The 21,885-nt window shown below is 49.5% G+C and overlaps 1 protein-coding gene and 1 long non-coding RNA gene across 5 annotated transcripts in view; one reads left to right on the forward strand and one right to left on the reverse strand.

The window, feature by feature from the left end:
- The window catches only part of FAM83A (family with sequence similarity 83 member A), a 32,823-nt gene extending 10,938 nt beyond the window's left edge, over positions 1–21,885 (forward strand). Inside the window, exons 3-6 of one of the 4 annotated variants that reach the window (XM_012506632.1) lie at positions 3,983–4,150; positions 6,174–6,298; positions 18,937–19,196; positions 21,244–21,885. In XM_012506632.1, coding sequence (XP_012362086.1) covers positions 3,983–4,150; positions 6,174–6,298; positions 18,937–19,196; positions 21,244–21,347 — 657 coding nt within the window. In that variant the 3' untranslated portion in view covers positions 21,348–21,885. Of the gene's footprint in view, positions 1–3,982; positions 4,151–6,173; positions 6,299–14,574; positions 14,853–18,936 lie in introns of those variants that run through there. The other 3 variants (XM_003256172.4, XM_012506636.2, XM_030795027.1) reach the window with 3 other exon arrangements.
- LOC105739742 lies at positions 13,390–14,932 on the reverse strand. Its single transcript, XR_001115695.2, has 3 exons — positions 14,402–14,932; positions 13,843–14,182; positions 13,390–13,672 (listed from the first exon to the last, which is right to left on the reverse strand). It is a non-coding gene; the product is annotated as an uncharacterized LOC105739742 (long non-coding RNA).

The raw sequence follows: 21,885 nt of genomic DNA on the forward strand, positions 1-21,885 counted from the left end.
TCTTTCACCCAGGCTGGAGTGCAGTGGCGCAATCTCGGCTCACTGCAGGCTCCGCTCCCCGGGGTTCACGCCATTCTCCTGCCTCAGCCTCCCGCGTAGCTGGGACTACAGGCGCCCACCACCTCGCCCGGCTAATTTTTTGTATTTTTAGTAGAGACGGGGTTTCACTATGTTAGCCAGGATGGTCTCGATCTCCTGACCTCGTGATCCACCCGCCTCGGCCTCCCAAAGTGCTGGGATTACAGGCGTGAGCCACCGCACCTGGCCTCTTTCTTTCTTTTTTTTGAAACAGGGTCTCACTCTGTCACCCAGGCTGGAGTGCGGTGGTGCGATGTCGGCTCACTGCAACCTCTGCCTCCCAGGTTCAAGCGATTGTCCTGCCCCAGCATCCCAAGTAGCCGGGATTACAGGCCTGCACCACCACACTGAGTTGATTTTGTATTTTTAGTAGAGATGGGGTTTCGCCACGTTGCCCAGGTTGGTTTCGAACTCTTGGCCTCAAGCAATACACCAGCCTCAGCCTCCCAATGCTCTGGGATTACAGGCATAAGCCACCGTGCCTGGCCTTCAACCCACTATACCTTCTTAGGAAGAACAGTGGTCCAAACCAGTTACTGGCTTCAAATTAATCCAGCTGGAAGACAATCCCAACAGGAAGCAAACAAGATAACCCTAGACAGGGTGAGACTGTATTTCCAAGCATCCTTTAATTCAAGATGCTGGGTTATTTCCAAACCTGCCCCTGTCTCTGTTCAATCACCAGCTCACCAGCCCTGTCTCAGGAAAATGATGATTCATTGGCACAGAATAGGAAGTACTTACTGACCTATCAGGGAGGGAGGGAATTGTTTATTTTGTCAATACCTTGGAAGAGGAGGCATTTATCTTTCAGCAAACAGGGAAAGCCTAAGCTGCTTTCAGTGCCATAAGGCTAAATGTGTGCAAGACAATTAATTGTGTGATTACAGGGCCATGGTTCTAATGATCACAGTCTTATTATTAGAACATCTTTTCCGATTTCCTGCCCAGGGTGAGCAATTTCTGAGGAGTTCCCTCCCCTGTTCAGCTATCCATCCACATCACAGAAAGCTGATTCCAAGTGGATACCAGCCATCAGTTTAGCCTGCCAGTGAGACACCTCTCTTTCCTTGGCTACTTCCCAGATGGTGGTGGTTTTAAAAAATACATTGCAATGGGCCGGGCGCGGTGGCTCACGCCTGTAATCCCAGCACTTTGGGAGGCCGAGGCAGGCGGATCACAAGGTCAGGAGATGGAGACCATCCTGGCTCATACTGTGAAATCCCGTCTCCACTAAAAATACAAAAAATTAGCTGGGCGCGGTGGCAGGCGCCTGTAGTCTCAGCTACTAGGGAGGCTGAGGCAGGAGAATGGCGTGAACCCGGGAGGTGGAGCTTGCAGTGAGCTGAGATAGCACCACTGCAGTACAGCCTGGGCGAAAGAGCAAGACTCCGTCTCAAAAAAAAAAAAAAAAAAAAAAAATATATATAAATATATATATATATATATAGCAATGATTAGAAAGATAGTGGAAACTTATTATTACAGGTAATCTTGAAGAAAGTAAATGGCTGTATTCCCTGTGAAAGGAAAATATCTTGGGCCCCCAAAATCACTAAGGAAAACTCAAGCTGGAAACTGCTTAAGGCAAACCTGCCTCCCATTCTATTCAAAGTCACCCCTCTGCTCACTGAGATAGATGCATATCTGTTGCCTCCTTTGGAAAGGCTAATCAGAAACTCCAAAGACTGCAACAGTTTGTGTCTCACCTATCTGTGACCTGGAAGCTCCCTCCTGGCTTTGAGTCTTCCTGCCTTTGCTTCCAGTTGTCCCACCTTTCCAGACTGAACCAAAGTACTTCTTACATCTATTAATTGATGTCTCATGCCTCCCTAAAATGTATAAAATCATTTTATACATTGTATACAATGTATATAAATGTATACATTGTATACATTTATACAACTTTGAGCACATGTCATCGGGACTTCCTCGCGCATGTCCTTAACCTTGGCAAAATAAACTTTCTAAATTAACTGAGACTTGTTTCATTTTCTGGGTTCACATCCTCCATCCTAACATGACTGCTAGTTTTTGCTTTGGGCTCATCTACAATCATGCACGGAATAATGACATTTTGGTTAGTAACAGACCACATCTATGACAGTGCTCCCATAAGATTATAATGGAGCAGGTGGGGTGGCTCACTCCTGTAATCCCAGCACTTTGGGAGGCTGAGGCTTAAGGATTGCTTAAGCCCAAGGGTTCGAGACCAGCCTGGGCAACATAGTGAAACCTCATGTCTACAGAAAAAAAAAGAAAAAGAAAGAGAGGAAGAAAAAAAAGAAAGAAAGAAGGAAAGAAAGAGAGACGGAGGAGAGAGAAAGAAAAAATTAACATTTTAAATTTTTATTTATTTATATTTACTTATTTTGAGACAGAGTCTCTTTCTGTCACCCAGGCTGGAGTGCACTGGTGCGATCTCAGCTCACTGCAACCTCTGCCTCCTGGTTTCAAGCGATTCTCTTGCCTCAGCCTCCCCAGTAGCTGGGACTATAGGCGTGCACTACCAGCCCGCTAATTTTTTTTTTTTTTATTTATTTTTTTTTTTAGTACAGACAGGGTTTCACCATGTTGGTCAGGCTGGTCTTGAACTCCAGACCTCAAATGATCCACCCGCCTCGGCCTCCCAAAGTGTTGGGATTACAGGCGTGAGCCACCGTGCCTGGCAGTAATTAACATTTTTAATAACTGCCTAATAAGCTGCTTGTCAATATATCACAATTAAGGTATTAGAAAGGACTCATGATTGGGTGATAGAGAGTAAACCCAAACAAGCTTAAGAAGAAGAGAAACATTCATTGACATCCACAGCAGAAAAGTCAAGGGTGGCACTGGTCTCAGGCATGGCTGGAACCCGGTGTCCAAATGACACTGCTGGGACTCTGTCTCTACCTCCTGGCTGCTTTCTCCAGGGATGGCTTCATTGTCAGGCAGGCTCTCCCCAAGAGGTAGCAAAAATGGTTGCCAGCAGCCATTGCTTATAAAATACCAGCTAAGCAACCTTGTAGAAAGAACACCTCCTTTTCCCAGAAGTCCCAGCTAAGGTCCTGGGCTGACTCTCATTAGAATAACTTAGATCATGTGCCCACCTCTGGACCAATCTCTTTGGCCAACAGGGGATGCCATGCTCCCATTGGTCTAGCCCTGGTCATGTGGTCTCCCCATATCCAGTCAAGGAATGGCAATAGACCCATCCAAACCACATTGATTGTGGAGGAGAGGCAATTCCTTAAAGTCAGACTGGGATGCTGTTGGCAGAAGGGGGAATGAATGCTTGGCAGGAGGAACACAGATGTCTCTCCTGCTCGCTGCATGTCTAGAACTCCCCTCCCCAGTTTCTACTGTGACAGATGATGCAGTAGCTGTGGGTAGAGCATGACTCCCTTCTCCGTCCCACAGGGAGCAGCTTGTTCTAGGCGTTTATATATGGTGCCTTCACATGGGATTTTGTTTGAGGATAGGATTCCACGGCTTAACAGCATTTGAAAATCAGTGGCCATAGTGTGCCCTCTAGCTCCAAGTGGCTGAAAATCCATAACCTTAACTTTATTCCTCTCCTAGAACCTGTTGAGATGCTTCTTGTTCTTCTCTGCTCTCCTTCTCTTTCTAGCCTTTTCCCTTCCTCCTCTGCACTCCCCACTCCCACAATGGGCATAGGGGCCAACAGATAGGTGGTGGGGCTGGAGAGATGGTATCAGGACAGGGGCAGGGGCCTCCACTCCAGCTCTTCCTTTTCCTTCCATTAATCCTGCCCAGTCAGACCCACTCTACCCCTATCCTCTCCCCTCTGGCCCAATGGGAACAGCTCTCCCAGGCCCACTGAGACTCAGGCAGTTTGGGTGAAACCAGTTAGCACCTGGCCCTGAATTTTCTAGTAACTGAGCCCTCTGCCCTGGCCCAGGTCCTGGTCATCCTGATGGATGTGTTCACGGATGTGGAGATCTTCTGTGACATTCTAGAGGCAGCCAACAAGCGTGGGGTGTTCGTTTGTGTGCTCCTGGACCAGGGAGGTGTGAAGCTCTTCCAGGAGATGTGTGACAAAGTCCAGATCTCTGACAGTCACCTCAAGGTAGGGGCCCCGATGAGAGTCCTAAGGGTACTCATATTAGTCCAGATAAGATAGTCTATGCAGCCGTAACAAATGTCCCCCCATCTTGTGTTAATAGCTTAATACAATAAAGGTTCATTTCTTGCTCAAACTCCTACGTAGGTCAGATGGCCCTCCTCCATATTGTAGCTACATCATGAGAAATACATGGCCTCTAAGATAGCCATGACAAGGAAAGAGAAGGCTGGAGGACTCCGCAGGATGTCTCCAGGATCTGACCTGGAGGAGATTTTCATCGCTTTCTCTTATAACCCATTGACCTTACCCAGATGCACGGATGCTGGGAAATGTAAAGGGTCATGGGTATCTGGTGAGCGGCATCTCTACCATGTACTCCTGTTCTCCTCTCAGCTAGGGAAGCCCAGGTGTTGCATCTCACAGGGCAAGCAACCTCCAGGGTCTGTGGGTACATGTTCAGAACTCTCTGGCCCCAACAAGACGTTGATCCTCTGGGACTTAACTGAACCCCGTACTTCCCTCTCCTGGCAAAGAGAAAAGAAACCGAGAGATAAGGGTTCGATTCATCACATAAACTTGAGGACAACTAATTCAAATGTGAACACCACCCATAGCTTTCATGAGTAGGCCCGGCTGAACCGCTGATGGGTGGCCCTCAGAGTTCTTTTGATCAGTCTCCTCTAGCTCAGGCAAGAGAGGTTCTGTCCTCTGGGAGAACCTCCCAGATAAGAATGAAGCCTCCTCTCTCTCTCCCTTCCCCTCTGCATGGATGCAGCTGAGTTCAGTGCTGCCTCCTGCTGCCACAGGCCTTGGGACCTCTGGCTGCTGGTCTGTTTGGCATGATGTGGATCACACCTCCTTGGCATGAGGCCATTGAAACAGGTCAGGAGCGTCAGAACTGGCCTTGCTTTCATGGCCTATGCTGGCCACACCTGACAGTACTCTGCTCTCGAGATCTCACAGAGCTATGGAGAAGCCCAGGGAAGCGGCTGGAGGCAGGACTCTCCTTCCCAGAACCTGCCAAGCTACCAGCAGTCTTTTGAGGAATCCAGACAGTATTCCACCTCCCTCAGCCTTAACCTTGAGACTCCCACACTTTACCTGCTCTTCCATTTCTCCAGCCTTCCAGCCCTAGGGCGGGAGCAGCAGGTGCTACAGGGAAGACAAGGGATAAATAGAGCCATGGTAGGGTTGCAGACTCACCTTTGCTTAAGACAATACAGGGTCTATTGCTACCTCCACAAAACCACCTCCTCTGGCTGCACCAAGCCTTCCCTCTGAACAGCTTGGGGTCAGGGACTCAGATCAAGCCACTTATAAGGCAGGGCTGGGCTTGCCTCCAAGTAACTGCCAGGCCACCTGTGGCTCATGGGGGCCTAGACTCAGGGCTCCGTAGGCATTAGATCCTTGCTTTTCTTTTATTTGCTGCCTTATTTGAATTCTACCCGCTTCCTTTTTTTTTGTTGCCAGCTAATGCCAGGACAATGAAGACAATTTAGACAATTCAGCCCAAGGAAAATATTAATATAGTCCAGAATCCCACCAACCAGAGATAACACATTTCCATCTTGATGAACATTCTACCAGACATTTTCCTACACAAGTTGTCTTAGTCCATCACAGCTGCTGTAACAGAATTACATAGACTGGTGGCTTATAACAACAGAAATGTATTCCTCATGGTTCTAGAGGCTGGGAACTCCAAGATCAATGTTCTGGCAGATTCGGTGTCTGTTGAAGGCCACTTCCTGGCTTATAAATGGCTGTCTTCTTGCTGTGTCCTCATATGGCAGAAGGAGTGAGGCAGATCTCTACGCCTCCTTTATAAGGCACTCCTCCCATTCACGAGCGCTCCATCTTCATGACCTAATCTCCTCCCAAAGGCCCCACCTTCTAGTACCATCACCCTGGGGATTAGGCTTCAACACAGAATGGGGGTAAGGGGAACATAAACATCCAGCCTGAAGCCCAGATGTAGCTCTATAAACAGAATTAGGAAGTGACACTTTGACTTTCCCTCCAACAGAACATTTCCATCCGGAGTGTGGAAGGAGAGGTGTACTGTGCCAAGTCAGGCAGGAAATTCGCTGGCCAAATCCGGGAGAAGTTCATCATCTCAGACTGGAGATTTGTCCTGACTGGATCTTACAGGTGAGCCCTAGATTCATCTCCTGTCAAAGATTCCTGGAGGACAAGGGCTGAGCGAGGTGCAGACCAGCTCCCGCTGCTCAGACACACACACCCCAGCAGCTCCCAGGAGGTCTCCCTTTGTCTGGAGCTGGAGCTGCATCGCATAGATGGGGCGAGAGGCAGGAAACGTAGGCCCTTTCTGGCAGGAATTCCAGGTAGAGAGGCATTTCCAGGTGCCTCTGTTTCCCTTGATACTGCAATAGGACATAGAATCTTCTTGTTTTCCCTCCTCGGATATCTTAGATGTGATTATAAATTGATGCAATTTGTTTAGTTGTGTGTGTGCACATCCCATTGCTTTTTTTTTTTTTGAGATGGAGTCTCGCCCTGTCACCCAGGCTGGAGTGCAATGGTGCAATCACAGCTCAATGCAACCTCCACCTCCAGGATTCAAGCGATTCTCCTCCCTCAGCCCCCCAGGTAGCTGGGATTGCAGGCACCCGCCACCACACCCAGTGAATTTTTGTATATTTAGTAGAGACAGGGTTTCATCGTGTTGGCCAGGCTGGTATGAAACTCCTGACCTCAGGTGGTCCACCCATGTGGCCTCCCAACGTGCTGAGATTACAGGCGTGAGCCACTGCGCCCAGCCCCATTTTATTTTTTAAATTTTTATTATTTGCTCAAGCAACCCACCAGCCTCAGCCTCCCAAGGTGTTGAGATTATAGGCATGAGCCCCTGTGCCCGGCCTCAATTTGTGTTTAGACCCTCACACATAGACTCCTATATCCAAATGACTGACCACCCATTTATTCTAACAATGCTACCTTGCCTGTGTCTGCCTTTGAAACTTGACTTCAGAGCTTAAAAGATATTCTTTGAAATGTTCTCAGTGGTGGCATTATGGAAGTGGATTTGATGGTGGGTTTTGTGGGAGGGATGAAATGAGAGAGCAATTGAGGAAGGGAGGAACAGCCGAAGGTCATTTGGGAACATTTGTTTAGGAAGGTGATGAGTGTGACGGAGAGTGCAGAGGGGGCAACTGGTTGCATCTTACCTTACTTCCTCTGCTGCAAACACATAGCAGTGACCAGTGAAATATGAGCACAAAGATTGGGATAAGCTGGGAGTGGAAGGCAGGCTTCCAGGGGTGTTAAGGATGCACTCTTTCCCCAGGGAGTGGGAGCTTGCAGTGCTGTTCCAAAGCTAGGTGGAGCCCACTGGCAAATCTCTAGCCAGAGACAAATGAGCATAAAGGGAAAGAGAGAAAGGAGAAAAAGAAAAAAAAAAAACCCTTACATTTAAAATGTGCTATCTTTCTTTAGCCTTATTAGTGCGGTTCAGCTGAAATTCCACTTTTAATGATATTAACATTGCTACCTCCAGTCTTCCTTGGGCTTATATTTGTACAATGTCTTAGTCCATTTGGGCTGCTATAATAAAATCCCATAGACTGGGTGGCTTATAAACAACGGAAACCCATTACTCACAGTCCTGAAGGCTGGGAAGTCCTAGGTCAAGGTGCTGGCAGATTCAGTGTCTGGGGAAGGCCCACCTTCTGCCTCATAGACTGCTGTCTTTTCACTGTGTGACACAGTGAAAGTGTATCTTTATCCCTTCATGGTAAAAAAAAAGGTGAGGGAGCTCACTGGGGCCTCTTCTGCAAGGGCACTAACCCCATTCCTGAAGGTTCTCCCTTCATGACCTAATCACGCCCCAAAGGCCCTACATGCTAATAGCATCGCACTGGGGATTAGGATTTCAAATATGAATCTGGAGCAGAAACAGACATTCAGTCTACAACACAGAGTATAACTTTCTCTCCATCCTATTATTTTCAAACTTGCTGATAGATTTTAAGTGTGTCTTTTGTGAACAACGTATCATTAATTTTTGTTTTTTTGAGATGGAGTCTTGCTCTGTCACCCAGGCTGGAGTGCGGTGGTGTATTCCCGGTTCACTGCAACCTCCTCCTCCCAGGTTCAGGTGATTCTCCTGCCTCAGCCTCCCACGTAGCTGGGATTATAGGCGCCTGCCACCACGATCGGCTAATTTTTGCATTTTTAGTAAAGATGGGTTTTTGCCACGATGGCCAGACTGGTCTCGAACTCCTGACCTCAGATGATCCACCCACCTCACCCTCCCAAAGTGCAGGGATTACAGGCATGAGCCACGGCTCCCAGCCTCATTAAAGGTTTTAAAAGTATAATTTTATCATCTCTATCTTTTAATAGGTATAATCCACTTAGTTATTGTGATTGCTGATCTATTTGGATTTATTTCTAATATTTATATTTTGACTTTTTGCTTTTCCCCTTTTGTGTTTGCAGTTGAATGGAGAGGTTTTCATATTACTTCTTTCTTAGCTCCTTTTTTTTTCTCTGCTTGCTACAAAGCTTAATAATTTATATTTTTACTTTTTTTAATGGGACTCCTTCAGTTTTTAAAATACTTTGCACATTTTCCAAACAAAGTCCAAAATTGTGTAATAATTCTCCTCTCTTCCCAAATACAACAAGGACCTTCGTGCACTGTTTTCCACATTTTGGTTCCTATTAAGTTCGTCAAGTCTGTTTCACTGCAAGGCACAGAAAATCTACTTAAACTGGCTAAGTAAAGGCGGAAGGGAGGGAATGTTGTAAGGCTGTGGCAGTTAATCTCAGGCACAGCCAAGGGCAGGACCAGGGGCTGCCAGGCCTCCCCAAGTCTGGGAAAAGCTAGGGTAAAAGCTGCTCACTCTGGCTTTCATGGGTCCACAGGCCTGTTGTTTAGCTACTTTTTCTGGTTCTCTCTCCTGCCTCATGGATTGTATAAGTTAAATCTGACCTCCTCATCCCTAAACTTTGGGGCTTCCCAGCCCAGCCCCCACCACCATCACCCCTGGTCCAACCATTCTGTCAGCCCAGATCACCAACCAGTGGGTGAGCTGTCTCTGAGTCTGGCGTCCAGTAACCTGTGGCTGGGGCAGGGGTGGCAGAAGGGAACTTGGCATGTGGCAAAAACATGGCTACCCTTCACTGAGGCCTAAGGTGGGGCAAGTTTTCAGAGAAGAATCTCTAAAATATGTCATTCTGTCCTCAAACTTTTTAGAATTTGAAGGTAGGAGAACAAGGCTATGGAAAAAAAGAGAATATGGCTTAGGAGGCACATTCACACAAGTGCAGTTCACACCTTCCTGCCCAGCTTGCCTTGAGGTCTAGAATGTCCTTCATAGCACCGAGGGTCCCCATGTAAGTGCCTGTTCTGGGTGTTTCATGTAAATGGAATTATCATTCAATATGTGGCATTTTGTGGCTGGCTTCTTTCACTTAACATAACGGGCTCATCCGAGCTGTAGCGTGTGTCAGTGCTTCCTCCCTTTTCATGGCTGAGCAATATTCCATGGACCAGATGGACCACATTTGGTTTATCTGGTCATCAATCAATAGATATTGGGTTGTTTCTCCCTTTCGGTGATTGTGAATATTAGCTGAGGAATTCTTGTAGCACTCTTGACACTCCATTTCAAGGCACACATTCTTCCCTGGGGAACTCAGGTTTTGCATCACTAAAGGGAAGAAGGAGGTTGAGCTGAGGGCTAGAATAGCTGAGGATTCCCTGAACGTGGGGAAGAAATCAAAGAACAGGTACAGGTACAGTTTGAAATCAAAGAACAGGTGCAGTTGAGCTGTCTCCTCAGTAGCCCCAAAACACGATACACTTTAAAGTGATCTGGGCCGGGCGCTGTGGCTCACGCCTGTAATCCCAGCACTCTGAGAGGCCAAGGCGGGTGGATTACCTGAGGTCAGTAGTTTGAGACCAGCCTGGCCAACATGGTGAAACTTTGTGTCTATTAAAAATACAAAAATTAGCTGGGCATGGTGACACGCACCTGTAATCCCAGCTGCTGGGGAGGCTGAGGCATGAGAATCACTTTGAACCCAGGAGGCAGAGGCTGCAGTGAGCAGAGATTGCACCACTGCACTCCAGCCTGGGTGACAGAGTGAGACTCTCCCTCAAAAAAAAATAAATAAATAAAAAATAAATAAAGTGATCTGAACTTCAATAGATCAAAGTTTGGATGTTTTTTTAAAAAACCTCCTCTTACCCAGAGGCTCTTATCTATAACGTCCTGCCCCAAAGTTCAAGATTAGGCAATTATTTTTGAGAAATGTTGCACCCTCCCAGGACCCACTAGCTGCATTGCACACGACCATGGGGCGGTTATCTCTGTGGAAGAAAGGAGAAGGCCTGGGAATACAGTCATTTGGAAACAGAGATGTAAAGATAAAAGGCTGAGAAACAAGTTCTCATTATCTGTGCGCATGATGAAAACTGATGAAGGAGCTTAAGCGACTGGGAGGGATTTCAAACATTTCAGGGAGATCAGAACTGCACTAGGAGTGGGGGCTTCCTCCCTCTACCAAATGGTGTCAAATGCTGGGCAGATTAAGCTGAAACACATTCCCAAGATAAACTTCCCTTTAACACCTTCAGGAAAACAGAATGTCTGTCTTCAACTTCTCAAAATATGAATTGTTCCACCCACGAATCCTCAAATCCATATCATTTCACTTTTAAACCAAACAATATCTCATACATTATGCTTTCCCCTAGAAGAACAAGAATTTGAATGTATTAGGTCATACCCCACTCTTTTTCTTTGAAACGCTCTGTTGCCTAGAGTGGTGGTGGTGTGATCTTGGCTCACTGCAGCCTCAGCCTCCTGGTTTAAGCAATACTCCCACCTCAGCCTCCTGAGTAGCTGGAATTACAGGCGTGCACCACCACACCCAGCTAATTGTCTTGTATATTTAATAGAGACGGGGGTTTCACTATGTTGGCCAGGCTGGTCTCGAACTCTTGACCTCAAGTGATCCGCCCTCCTCGGCCTCCGAAAGTACTGGGATTACAGGCATCAACCACTGTTCCCAGCTTCTATACCCAACTTTTTTTTTTTTTTGAGACGGAGTCTCGCTCTGTCGCCCAGGCTGGAGTGCGGTGGCGAAATCTCAGCTCACTGCAAGCTCCGCCTCCCGGGTTCATGCCATTCTCCTGCCTCAGCCTCTCCGAGTAGCTGGGACTACAGGCGCCCGCCACCACGCCCGGCTAATTTTTTGTGTTTTTAGTAGAGACGGGGTTTCACCATGGTCTCGATCTCCTGACCTCGTGATCCTCCTGCCTCAGCCTCCCAACTTTTAATAGCTGTGTACCTGTCATCTCTCTGGGCCTGTTTCCTCATCAGAACAAAATGGAAAATAATAACACACTCCATTTGTATTAGAATTGTTGTAGAATTAAGTAAAACAGCAAGTGTAAATACTTTGCTGCTGGGCATCTGAGATGCACTAAAAAAAGGTCACTTAAGAGTGTATTGCTGTTTAAGACATTGGTATTACTATACTTTCAAATTTATTTTGATATTAATAATTCCAAGCAGGGTCTGTTTGAAGAGGATTAGTGAGTTTTACCAGGCAGGCCGTGATTATTACTGTTACCAGCATTTTTATGCTTAACTAACATTGGTCTGTTGTATAAAGTGGTTCGACCTCACTTTCCAGTGGGTTTCTGTGAATTAGGAAAGAGCTATCATCGGCCGGGCACGGTGGCTCACGCCTGTAATCCCAGCACTTTGGGAGGCTGAGGTGGGCAGATCACCTGAGGTAGGGGGTTCGAGACCAGCCAGACCAACATGGAGAAACCCCATCTCTACTAAAAATACAAAATTAGCCATTTGTGGTGGCCCATGCCTGTAATCCCAGCTACTCAGGAGGCTGAGGCAGGAGAATAGCTTGAACCTAGGAGGCAGAGGTTGCAGTGAGCCGAGATCGCGCCATTGCACTCCAGCCTGGGCAACAAGAGCGAAATTCTGTCTCAAAAAAAAAAAAAAAAAAAAAAAAAGAAGAAGAAGAAGAAAGAAAAGAGCTATTATTATGAAAGTATTCTAATTTTTTTATTTGTGAAGCATTATTCCAGGAGGTAAGGGCCCTTCCTGTGTGTTATCCTTCTGCAGGGTTTGTTAGAGGGAAAGTGCTGGAGAAACATGCCTTCCCCCAGCCCCCAACCCCTAACCCCTCTCAGCCCCGCTGCCCAGCCCACTCTCCGAGTAAAGAAGCCAGCAGAGAAGTCTGAAACCATTTCCACACAAGGCAGACGGGAGTGGAGTTCATCTCTCCCTGTCTTACAGGAGCTGCTGGGGAATTAAAATGAAAAACAAAATCTCCTCTCAGAAAACTTCCCTACGAAAGTAGAAGTGAAGGAAAACAATTGTGTTATCAAGTAAGCATTTGACCAGAATATGATGCACGTGATGGGCAACTCACTACAGAGACAGCAGGCAGAACAAAACCTCACTCTTTTATATAGTGAAGTGGATCCAACCCATTACAGTAGGGAGGTTCTGCTTGTGGAGTCAGAGGACAGCTGCAGTCAGGCCCATCTTCTTCCAGAACACCGGAAGATGGAGTGTGATTTGCATACAGCTAAAATTTTTGAAGTAGAAAAGGAAGAAGGGGAAGGTCTCTTCCCTTATTTTCAGTGGGTAGAATTAAGCATCTCATTTTTAATTTGCACTTGCCCTTCCAGAGTCCATCACGCAGCTGGGGGGCCCTTGCCCTGGGCAGGGGCAGGAGGAAGCAGAACTAACATCGCTGAAGGATGTCAGGGACTGGGCCAGGTGTGATCAGAACTTTCATAAGGGCGGGTGTGGTGGCTCATGCCTGTAACTCCAACACTTTGGGAGGCTGAGCAGGGTGGGTCACTTGAGGTCAGGAGTTTGAGACCAGCCAGGCCAACATGGTGAAACCCCATCTCTACTAAAAATATAAAAAATCAGGCTGGGTGCGATGGCTTACGCCTGTAATTCCAGCACTTTGGGAGGCCGAGGCGGGTGAATCACCTGAGGTCAGGAATTCAAGGCCAGCCTGGCCAACATGGCAAAACCCTGTCTCTACTAAAAAATACAAAAAATTAGCCAGGTGTGGCGGCAGGTGCCTGTAATTCCAGCTACTTGGGAGGCTGAGGCAGTAGAATTGCTTGAACCTGGGAGGCAGAGGTTGTAGTGAGCCGAGATCCACTCCAGCCTAGGTGACAGAGCGAGACTGTCTCAAAAAAAAAAAAACAAAACAGAAACAGACTTTAATAAGGATTTAATCTTTATGACAACACTTTAAAGAAGGCATCATCCTCCTAATTGACAGAAGTAGGGTGGGGGATTTAGGCACAGAGAGGGGAGGCAACCGATCTAGGGTCACCAGCTTCCTTGACTAGGGTCACCAGCTCTCCAATCCCTGTGAAGCTGAGGGCTGGGCTTGTTAGCCTGATGTGCAGCCCAGGAGAAAGGTGGCCATAGCCTGAATACATGCAGGGCCGTTTGTGTTTACTGTCATTCCTGAGAGCTGTGGAGGAGCCAGCTCCTGGAAGGAGCAAGGACACCAACAATGATTTTGCCCTTGACATTCAAAGGTGATCTGCTTACTAGCCTTTCAGGGGATCGTCTTCCCTGGGACCAGTCTCCCCTTAGAGTTGTTTCCAGTAAAAAAAAAAACAGAAGAGGCCATTTATCCCTTTCTTTTAGCCCCGCTACCTGGGGGCTTCAGATATTTTGGCCCCTCCTTTTGGTTGTATATGGTTCTCCCAAACTGAAGAGCCCTGCCTCCTCCGCTGAGGCTAAAGGGCTGAGGTTGTGCATTTCAACACTGAAGGGCTGGTTGAGGGTCTGACCCCAGCATAGGTGCCATGCCAGGGCCATCAAGAAAAATTGCTGAGTGGCCAGAGTGGATTGGTTTGTGTGCTCCGAGATCAGCAGGAGCTAAGGAAGTGCTCTGGGGTCAGCTGAGAGGGAGCCACCGCTTCTGCCTGGCAGGTCTGGGAGGTCAGTGCCATTGGCTGGAGTTGGGCCTTGAAGGATGAGAATTATTTCAGCCCTGGTGGGGAAGAGGCAGGCAAAATTGGGCATTGGGAACAGCACGGGGAACAACAGCAAGACATCATCCTTGCTTCTAATTGGCCTCCTGCCCTGCCCCCACTGCCACCCATGGGTTTTCTCTCCCAGGAGCAGAAATACAAACCAGATCAAACCACTTTAAAATCCTTCAATACTTGCCACTGCTCCTAGGAACAACAACAAAAATCTACATCCTTACCAGGGCCTCTATCTCAGTAGGATTCCCCCACTCCTCCACTGTGTTGGAGCCACACTGGCCGCTTCCTCAGTCTTTCCTGCTCTTTTGAGTCTCGGCCTTTGCACTTGCTTTCACGCCCTCTGTCGGAGAGCTCATTCCTGCTGTCTCTATCTTGCTAACTCCTCATCTTGTAGGTGGCAGCTTCCAGATCATTGCCTCAGAGACCTCTGATCACCCCACCCTGAGCCCTCTTATCCTCTATGGCTTCACTCCCATCATGATTTGGAATCATTTATTTGTGAACTTGATTAGCCAAGATTGTAAACGACATGAGGTCAGGGACTGGACTGGGTATGTTTTCTTCTCTGTTGCTTTCCTGGCATGAAGTACAGTAAATACAGCACCTGATACATTATACATGGCCACGAATATTTGTTGAATGAATGAATAAAAGCACATTGGGTTCTGACCATTCAGTGTCCTGAAAGAATACAGTTTTTCAAACTGTGCCTCACCATCCATTAGTGGGGTGTGAAATCAATTTAGTGATGTCTAGCATTTTTTTTCAATGACACGGAATAGAATAAAAATAATCAGAGCACGCTGAGGTAAAGGATGTTCTGGAAATTATTGAGTGGTTATGTACTTGTGGGTCATGATGAAAAATGTGCTCTTCCAAGAATAACCAAGATAAATCCAAAGAAGAATAACAAGCAGGGAGGACTTGCCCTACCAGAGTTCAGAACTTGTCATGAAACTGCAGTGATCAAGACAATGTGTCATTGGAGGAGGGACAAATTGACACACAGAACAGAAAGCTCAGGCACAGACTCACACACCACAGGGCACGCCAGAGCAGTGGGGAAAGGAGGAACTGGAAAAAATAACTCCCCGAATGTAAAACCGGATTACTACCCACCACGCACTCATTTGTTTACAAATCAACTTGCAATAGACAAAAATAATTTGAATGTTGAAAATAAACTAAAACTCTTAGTAGATTTCTTTCAAAAGAAAACATACACACATTAAAAAAAAAAAGCATTGACCATAAAAGTTTGCTTAATCTGACTATATTACAATTAAGAATGTTGGTTCATTGAAAGACATCTTGGCTGGGTGTGGTGGTTCACATCTGTAATCCCAGCACCCTGGGAGGACAAGGAAGGTGGATCACCTGAGGTCAAGAGTTCAAGACCAGCCTGGCCAACATGATAAAATCCTGTCTCTACTAAAAATACAAAAATTAGCTGGGTGTGGTGGCACGCACCTGTAGTCCCAGCTACTTGGGAGGCTGAGGCGGGAGGACCACTTGAATCTGGGAGGCAGACGTTGCAGTGAGCTGAGATCAAGCCATTGCACTCCAGCCTGGGGGACAGAATGAGATCTGTCTCAAAAAAAAAAAGAAAGAAAGAAAGAAAAGAAAAAAGAAAGACATCTTTTTTGTTTGTTTGTTTGTTTTGAGACGGAGTTCGTCTGTCGCCCAGGCTGGAGTGCAGTGGCAATCTGGCCACTGCAAGCTCCGGGTTCACGCATTCTCCTGCTCAGCCTCTCGAGTAGCTGGACTACAGGCGCCCGCCACAACGCCTGGCTAATTTTTTTTGTATTTTTAGTAGAGACGGGGTTTCACCGTGGTCTCGATCTCCTGACCTCATGATCCACCCGCCTCGGCCTCCCAAAGTGCTGGGATTACAAGCGTGAGCCACCGCACCTGGCCACGTGCTTACTATATTACTTAAAATCACCAATTAAATAGTTAAATAAGTGAAAATGGGTGATGGATAGACCAATGAGTAGAGTTTTGTCACGAGCCAAAGATGATTAAGTGAATGCTACGTACTTATGGGCCAAACAACAATAGAAATAAAATGTATTGGCCGGGTGCGGTGGCTCACGCCTGTCATCCCAGCACTTTGGGAGGCCGAGGCGGGTGGATCACGAGGTCAGGAGATCGAGACCATCCTGGCTAACACGGTGAAACCCCGTCTCTACTAATAATACAAAAAAATTAGCCGGGCATGGTGGTGGGCGCCTGTAGTCCCAGCTACTTGGGAGGCTGAGGCAGGAGAATGGCATGAACCCGGGAGGCGGAGCTTGCAGTGAGCCGAGATCGCGCCACTGCACTACAGCCTGGGCGACAGAGCCAGACTCTGTCTCAAAAAAAAAAAAAAGAAAGAAAGAAAGGAAACGTATTTCTGCTCATGGGCTGTGATCAAAAGTATAAAAGCTAAAGCATGGCCAGGTGCAGTGCCTCACACCTGTAATCCCAGCATTCTGGCAGGCCGAGGCAAGTGGATCACGAGGTCAGTAGTTCAAGACCAGGCTGGCCAAGATGGCGAAACCCTGTCTCTACTAAAAATACAAAAATTAGCCGGGTGTGGTGGCGAGCACCTGTAATCCCAGCTACCACTCTGGAGACTGAGGCAGAGAATTGCTTTAACCCAGGAGGCAGAGGTTGCGATGAGCTGAGATCACGCCACTGCAATCCAGCCTGGGCGACAGAGCAAGACTGCGTCTCAAAAAAAATTAAAAAAGAAAAGAAAAAAAAAAGCTAAAGCATGAGATGTGCAGGTGTGCAGGTGTCGGGGGGCTCTGGGGTGGGGCACAGTGCAATCGGGGACACAGGTGCTGGGGACCTGAGGAGTTGCCAGGACGTCTTTGGACTTGTTCTTTGGACTTGTTCTGTTGAGCAAAGCAGCAGCTATGTTGCCCCATGCAGCCTGATTCAGACAACATAGGGCGACTGGCTTCTGAGTGCAGAGCGGCCCTTTGTCCCTGCGCTTGCCTCCTGTCCCGTGGCGCAGCTGGCCCTTGGCTCCGCATCAGCTGCTCACCGCTCTGGGGGTGTGGGTGGTTCCCGGCGGGAGGTGAGGTTTAAACAAAGCCTCATCGCTGTTCCCAGGATTATCCGAGCCTTGTGAGGCCCCGCCCTGCCTCACAGAGCAGAGAACTCCCATCCCCGGGCTGAGGCCAGGCCTTTGGGTGGCAAGACAGGTGGGCTGGGGGCTGGGGGCTGGGGGCTGCGACCCTATCTTTGGCGGGCCCGTTTCTGCTCAGTTCTGGCGCTGTCCCGGCTCGGCGACCATTCCCCCAACCATCCTCCTCCCCTTGCTTCAAGTTCACCTGAGCAGGAGCCCAGGAGCCTCTAGCCTGGTGCTCTGGATGGGGGGAGGGGTCTATGCTGTTACCAGAGTTTCAGGCATTGAGGGAGCAGGGGGAGGAACGAAAGGAGTTTTCCATCGGAAACAGAAAAGATTTTGAGTTAAATCTGGGAAGCAGGCCGGGCGCCGTGGCTCACGCCTGTAATCCCAGCACTTTGGGAGGCCGAGGCGGGAGGATCACGAGGTCAGGAGTTCGAGACCAGCCTGGCCAACATGGTGAACCCCCGTCTCTACTAAAAATACAAAAATTAGCTGGGCGTGGTGGCGGGCGCCTGTAATCCCAGCTACTCGGGAGGTTGAGGCAGAATAATCGTTTGAACCCGAGAGGCAGAGGTTGCAGTGGGAAGAGATCGCACCATTGCACTCCAGCCTGGGTGACAGAGTAAGACTCTCAAAAAAAAAAAAAAAAAAATCTTGGAATCACACAAAGTAATAACTGCCTTAGGCATTTTGTTTTTCCCTAAAACCTATAAGTGGTGGCCCCAGGCCTCTCCTTGAGGGTGTCTTCCACCACCCCTCCCCCTGACAGCCCCTGCCCCGTGTCTGGGTGCTTCCTCCATAAACCACTCCTGTCAGCGTCTCCGGGAGGCTCATGGTGCTCCTCCTCCACTCATCCCTGCTGGGTCCCTATGCCTGAAAATGAAGCCGAATCCTCTTTCAGGAACGCTTTAGATTTTCATGAAAACACAGCCCGGCTTCCCAAGAGCAGCCGCCTTTTGCAGGGGCTTTCCCCCCTACCCTTGTGTGGTTAAAGGCGCTGGCGCTCCGCATTCCACAGGTGGAGACGAGAAGGCCCCGGCTGCTGGGTAACTACCCTGAGCACAGAGTCCGGGCGCCTGGGACTCAGCCCCCTTCTGCCTTCTCAGGGAGCCTCTAAGGGGCTGCAATCTGAGCACCAGGAGGGAGCCTTGAGGCCAGGGATTCGCTCTGGCATCTTAATTATTCACCTGCAAACACATTCTGGCCCCTGAGCCTCAGTTTTGTCATCTGTAAGAGAGGTGTCGCAATGTCTCCCTCTCAGGGTTTCTGCCAGGATGAAATGAGCCCGAGAGGAGGGGCAGTGGGCATGGGTTGGTCCCCTTACGTCTCTGTCCCGGGAGGGGACCCACAACTCCCAGACTGGTCCCCCAGGAGGATCTTGGGGCCTGGGCCGGCGAAGCCTCCTATCTGTCCTCCTCTTCCTCCTCCTCCCCCTCCCCTCCTCTTCCTCCTCTTCTTCCTCCTCTTCTTCCTCCTCCCCTTCCCACTTCCCTTCCCCCTCCCCTCCTCCTCCTCCTCTTCCCCCTCCCACTTTACCTCTCCCTCCTTCTCCTTCCTCCCCCTCCTACCTCCCTCTTCCTCCCCTCCCCCTCCTGCCACCTTCTCCTCATCACTCTCTCTCCTCTTCCCCTCCAGCTTCACCTGGCTCTGCGGACACGTGCACCGGAACATCCTCTCCAAGTTCACAGGCCAGGCGGTGGAGCTGTTTGACGAGGAGTTCCGCCACCTCTACGCCTCCTCCAAGCCCGTGATGGGCCTGAAGTCCCCGCGGCTGGTCGCCCCCGTCCCGCCCGGAGCAGCCCCGGCCAATGGCCGCCTCAGCAGCAGCAGTGGCTCAGCCAGTGACCGCACGTCCTCCAACCCCTTCAGCGGCCGCTCGGCGGGCAGCCACCCCCGTACCCGAAGTGTGTCGGCGTCTTCGGGGCCCGGCAGCCCCGCGGCCCCACACCCGCCTCCACCGCCCCGGTTCCAGCCCCACCACGGCCCTTGGGGAGCCCCGAGTCCCCAGGCCCACCTCTCCCCGCGGCCCCACGACGGCCCGCCCGCCGCCGTCTACAGCAACCTGGGGGCCTACAGGCCCACGCGGCTGCAGCTGGAGCAGCTGGGCCTGGTGCCGAGGCTGACTCCCACCTGGAGGCCCTTCCTGCAGGCCTCCCCTCACTTCTGAAGGTCCCTTCCCCTGCTGCCCTCCTCAGGCCCAGGGCTGGGCACTCCCTGAAGCCCAAAGACCCACCTCAACGACGAGTGGCGTTGAGCCACTTCCCTTTGAAAAGACACTCAAAATCATTGCCATGGTTCAATGTTCCCAGGCCCCAGGCCATCCACTTACCCGCCCTCACCAGTCCTTGGGTTCCCTGCTCTAGTTTGACCTGTGCAGCACATTCCAGAAGGTTCCAGGGAGGTTGTGGGGCAGCTAGAGGACAAAATCATGAAAACAGAGTCCCTGTCTTCCAGAGATCATCCCGGGCTTTAATATTAATGGTCCCCAAAACTCCCTAAGAAGCAGGAAATGCAGCCCAAGTTTTACAAATGGGTAAACAGAGGCACCGGGAGGTAGATGATAGGTTGGTACTTCTGGTTCCCAGTGCCCAGGAATGGTCCACTCTCAAGAAATTCAGGAAAGACAGACTGAGGAGAAGGTGTGGGAACGTTCTGGATGTTTCAGGAGAGTTGGGGAAACTCCTCCTCCTAGGAAAGGCTAATACTAGGGTATCCCTGGGCCCGATGAGTTAGGGGTGAGGCCCCAGAACCCGTATCTGTGAGTTGTATGGGGGAGCCATCTGAAGCTGTAGCCACCAGGGATGGAGCTAGCTGAGGAGTTAGGGAGGTCAGGTTGGACAAGGCAGTTTAGTAGACTCAGATTCTTGCTTCAAAGAGCCTTGGGCTGGCCTGGAGGTCCCTGGAGTCTAGACTGGACCTGGGAGCTTGAGTTGTCAGGGGCCAGGACTGGCCCCACTGCAGTGCCCAGGCCAGTCTTGAGCAGCAGGGAGGGCTCAGCGGTCCCCAGATCCAGGTGCCTCTGACCAGCCTGGTCACCTCCTGAGGAATAAATGCTGAACCTCACAAGCCCCATCATTCATTCCTTCTCAATTCACAGTGCCCCTCTTTGTTCCTGGGGTGGAACTAGGTCCTGAGGGCACAGCCTAGCTGAATGCAAAGAAATATAGGATGCTTAGAAAGCATAAAGGAGGGGCTGGGCGTGGCGGCTCATGCCTGTAATCCCAGAACTTTGGGAGGCCAAGGTGGGTGGGTTACCTGAGGTCGGGTGGATTACCTGAGGTCAGGTGGATTACCTGGTCTCGAGACCAGCCTGACCAATATGGTGAAACTACCCCCACACCCCGCATCTCTACTAAAAATACAAAAATTAGGCTAAGACAGGAGAATTGCTTGAACCCAAGAAGCGGAGGTTGCAATGAGCTGAGATTGCATCACTGCACTCCAGCCTGGGCAACAAAGGGAGATCCATCACAGAAAAAAAAAAAAAAAAAAAAAAAAGAGAGAGAGCATAGAAGAGGGTTGGCCAGCCCTGTGGTGGGTGGGACATCAGGGACACTTCCCAGAGAAAGTAACAGTTAACCCTGCACCTCAGGTGTGATAGCGGGGTCAGTGGTATGTGATCCACGCTGGGCAGCCAGAGGGGAGCAGGTGCCAACTCCACATCCTTCTCCTGTTTCTAGGCCCTCTCCTCCCTTGTCTGTTTTTGAGGGGGAAGCTCAGCCTTCGCTGTGGAGGGCCGAGAGCACAGTGCTCTTCCTCCTGGTGCCCTTTGACCCCTGACGGCCTGTGGCACCCTCCCCAGTCCCGTCTGCCCATCCATCCCTCTGTTTCAATTCTCCACTGCTCCCAGCATGGTCTGGGGCATCTTGGCTTCTGGTTTCTTTTATTATTATTATTATTATTATTAATTACTGTATTCCTGTCCTTCACTTTTTTCCTTAGTTCCTGAAAGTAAACAGAACAAAACAAAAACAAAAAAACAAACAACGCTTTGGTTCCTGATGGCTTTCTCAACTTCAGCCCTGACCTTGTTGTTTCACAGCTGATGGCTGAGATGAGGTTAGAATGACTGGGCCCGGCTGAACATTCCAAATTAGATTTCACCATCTGCTGAGAAAGTTTAAGGAAGGCAAAACTTGCCAGGTCACAGAAGCTCCCAAGCCCAGCTTTCCAAAGGCCTCAGCCTGTGGCTGTGTCGAGCTCAGTCCTGGGAGATAGGGGAGAACCTGCAGGCAGGAACAAGCCCCCCTACTCCTGACCACCCTCCATCAGCAGTCTCCCCTCCGTGGTCATCTTTGTTGACAAAGGTGCAGTTTCTCCTCTCCTGGGCACCTGTAATGTGTGATGCGCTGCCTGCTGGAAGGTTAGGTCGGGGCTGCCCCGGAGCAGAATGACTGAGGATCACTTCTGGGCAGAAGCTTTGAGAGCCTGGGTACAGGTTGCCTCATGGAAGCAGCTCTCCAGTTGAAGCCCTCCTCTGCCAGCCTGGGGTCCTAAGCGATGAGCAGAATCCCCCACTCCCACCCCACCAACCCACAATGGATATGTAGTGAGCAAGAATGAAACCTTTGTTGTTTAAGCCAC

The sequence above is a fragment of the Nomascus leucogenys genome, chromosome 16 (genome assembly GCF_006542625.1).
Source record: "Nomascus leucogenys isolate Asia chromosome 16, Asia_NLE_v1, whole genome shotgun sequence".
In the NCBI taxonomy this organism is placed as follows: domain Eukaryota; kingdom Metazoa; phylum Chordata; class Mammalia; order Primates; family Hylobatidae; genus Nomascus; species Nomascus leucogenys.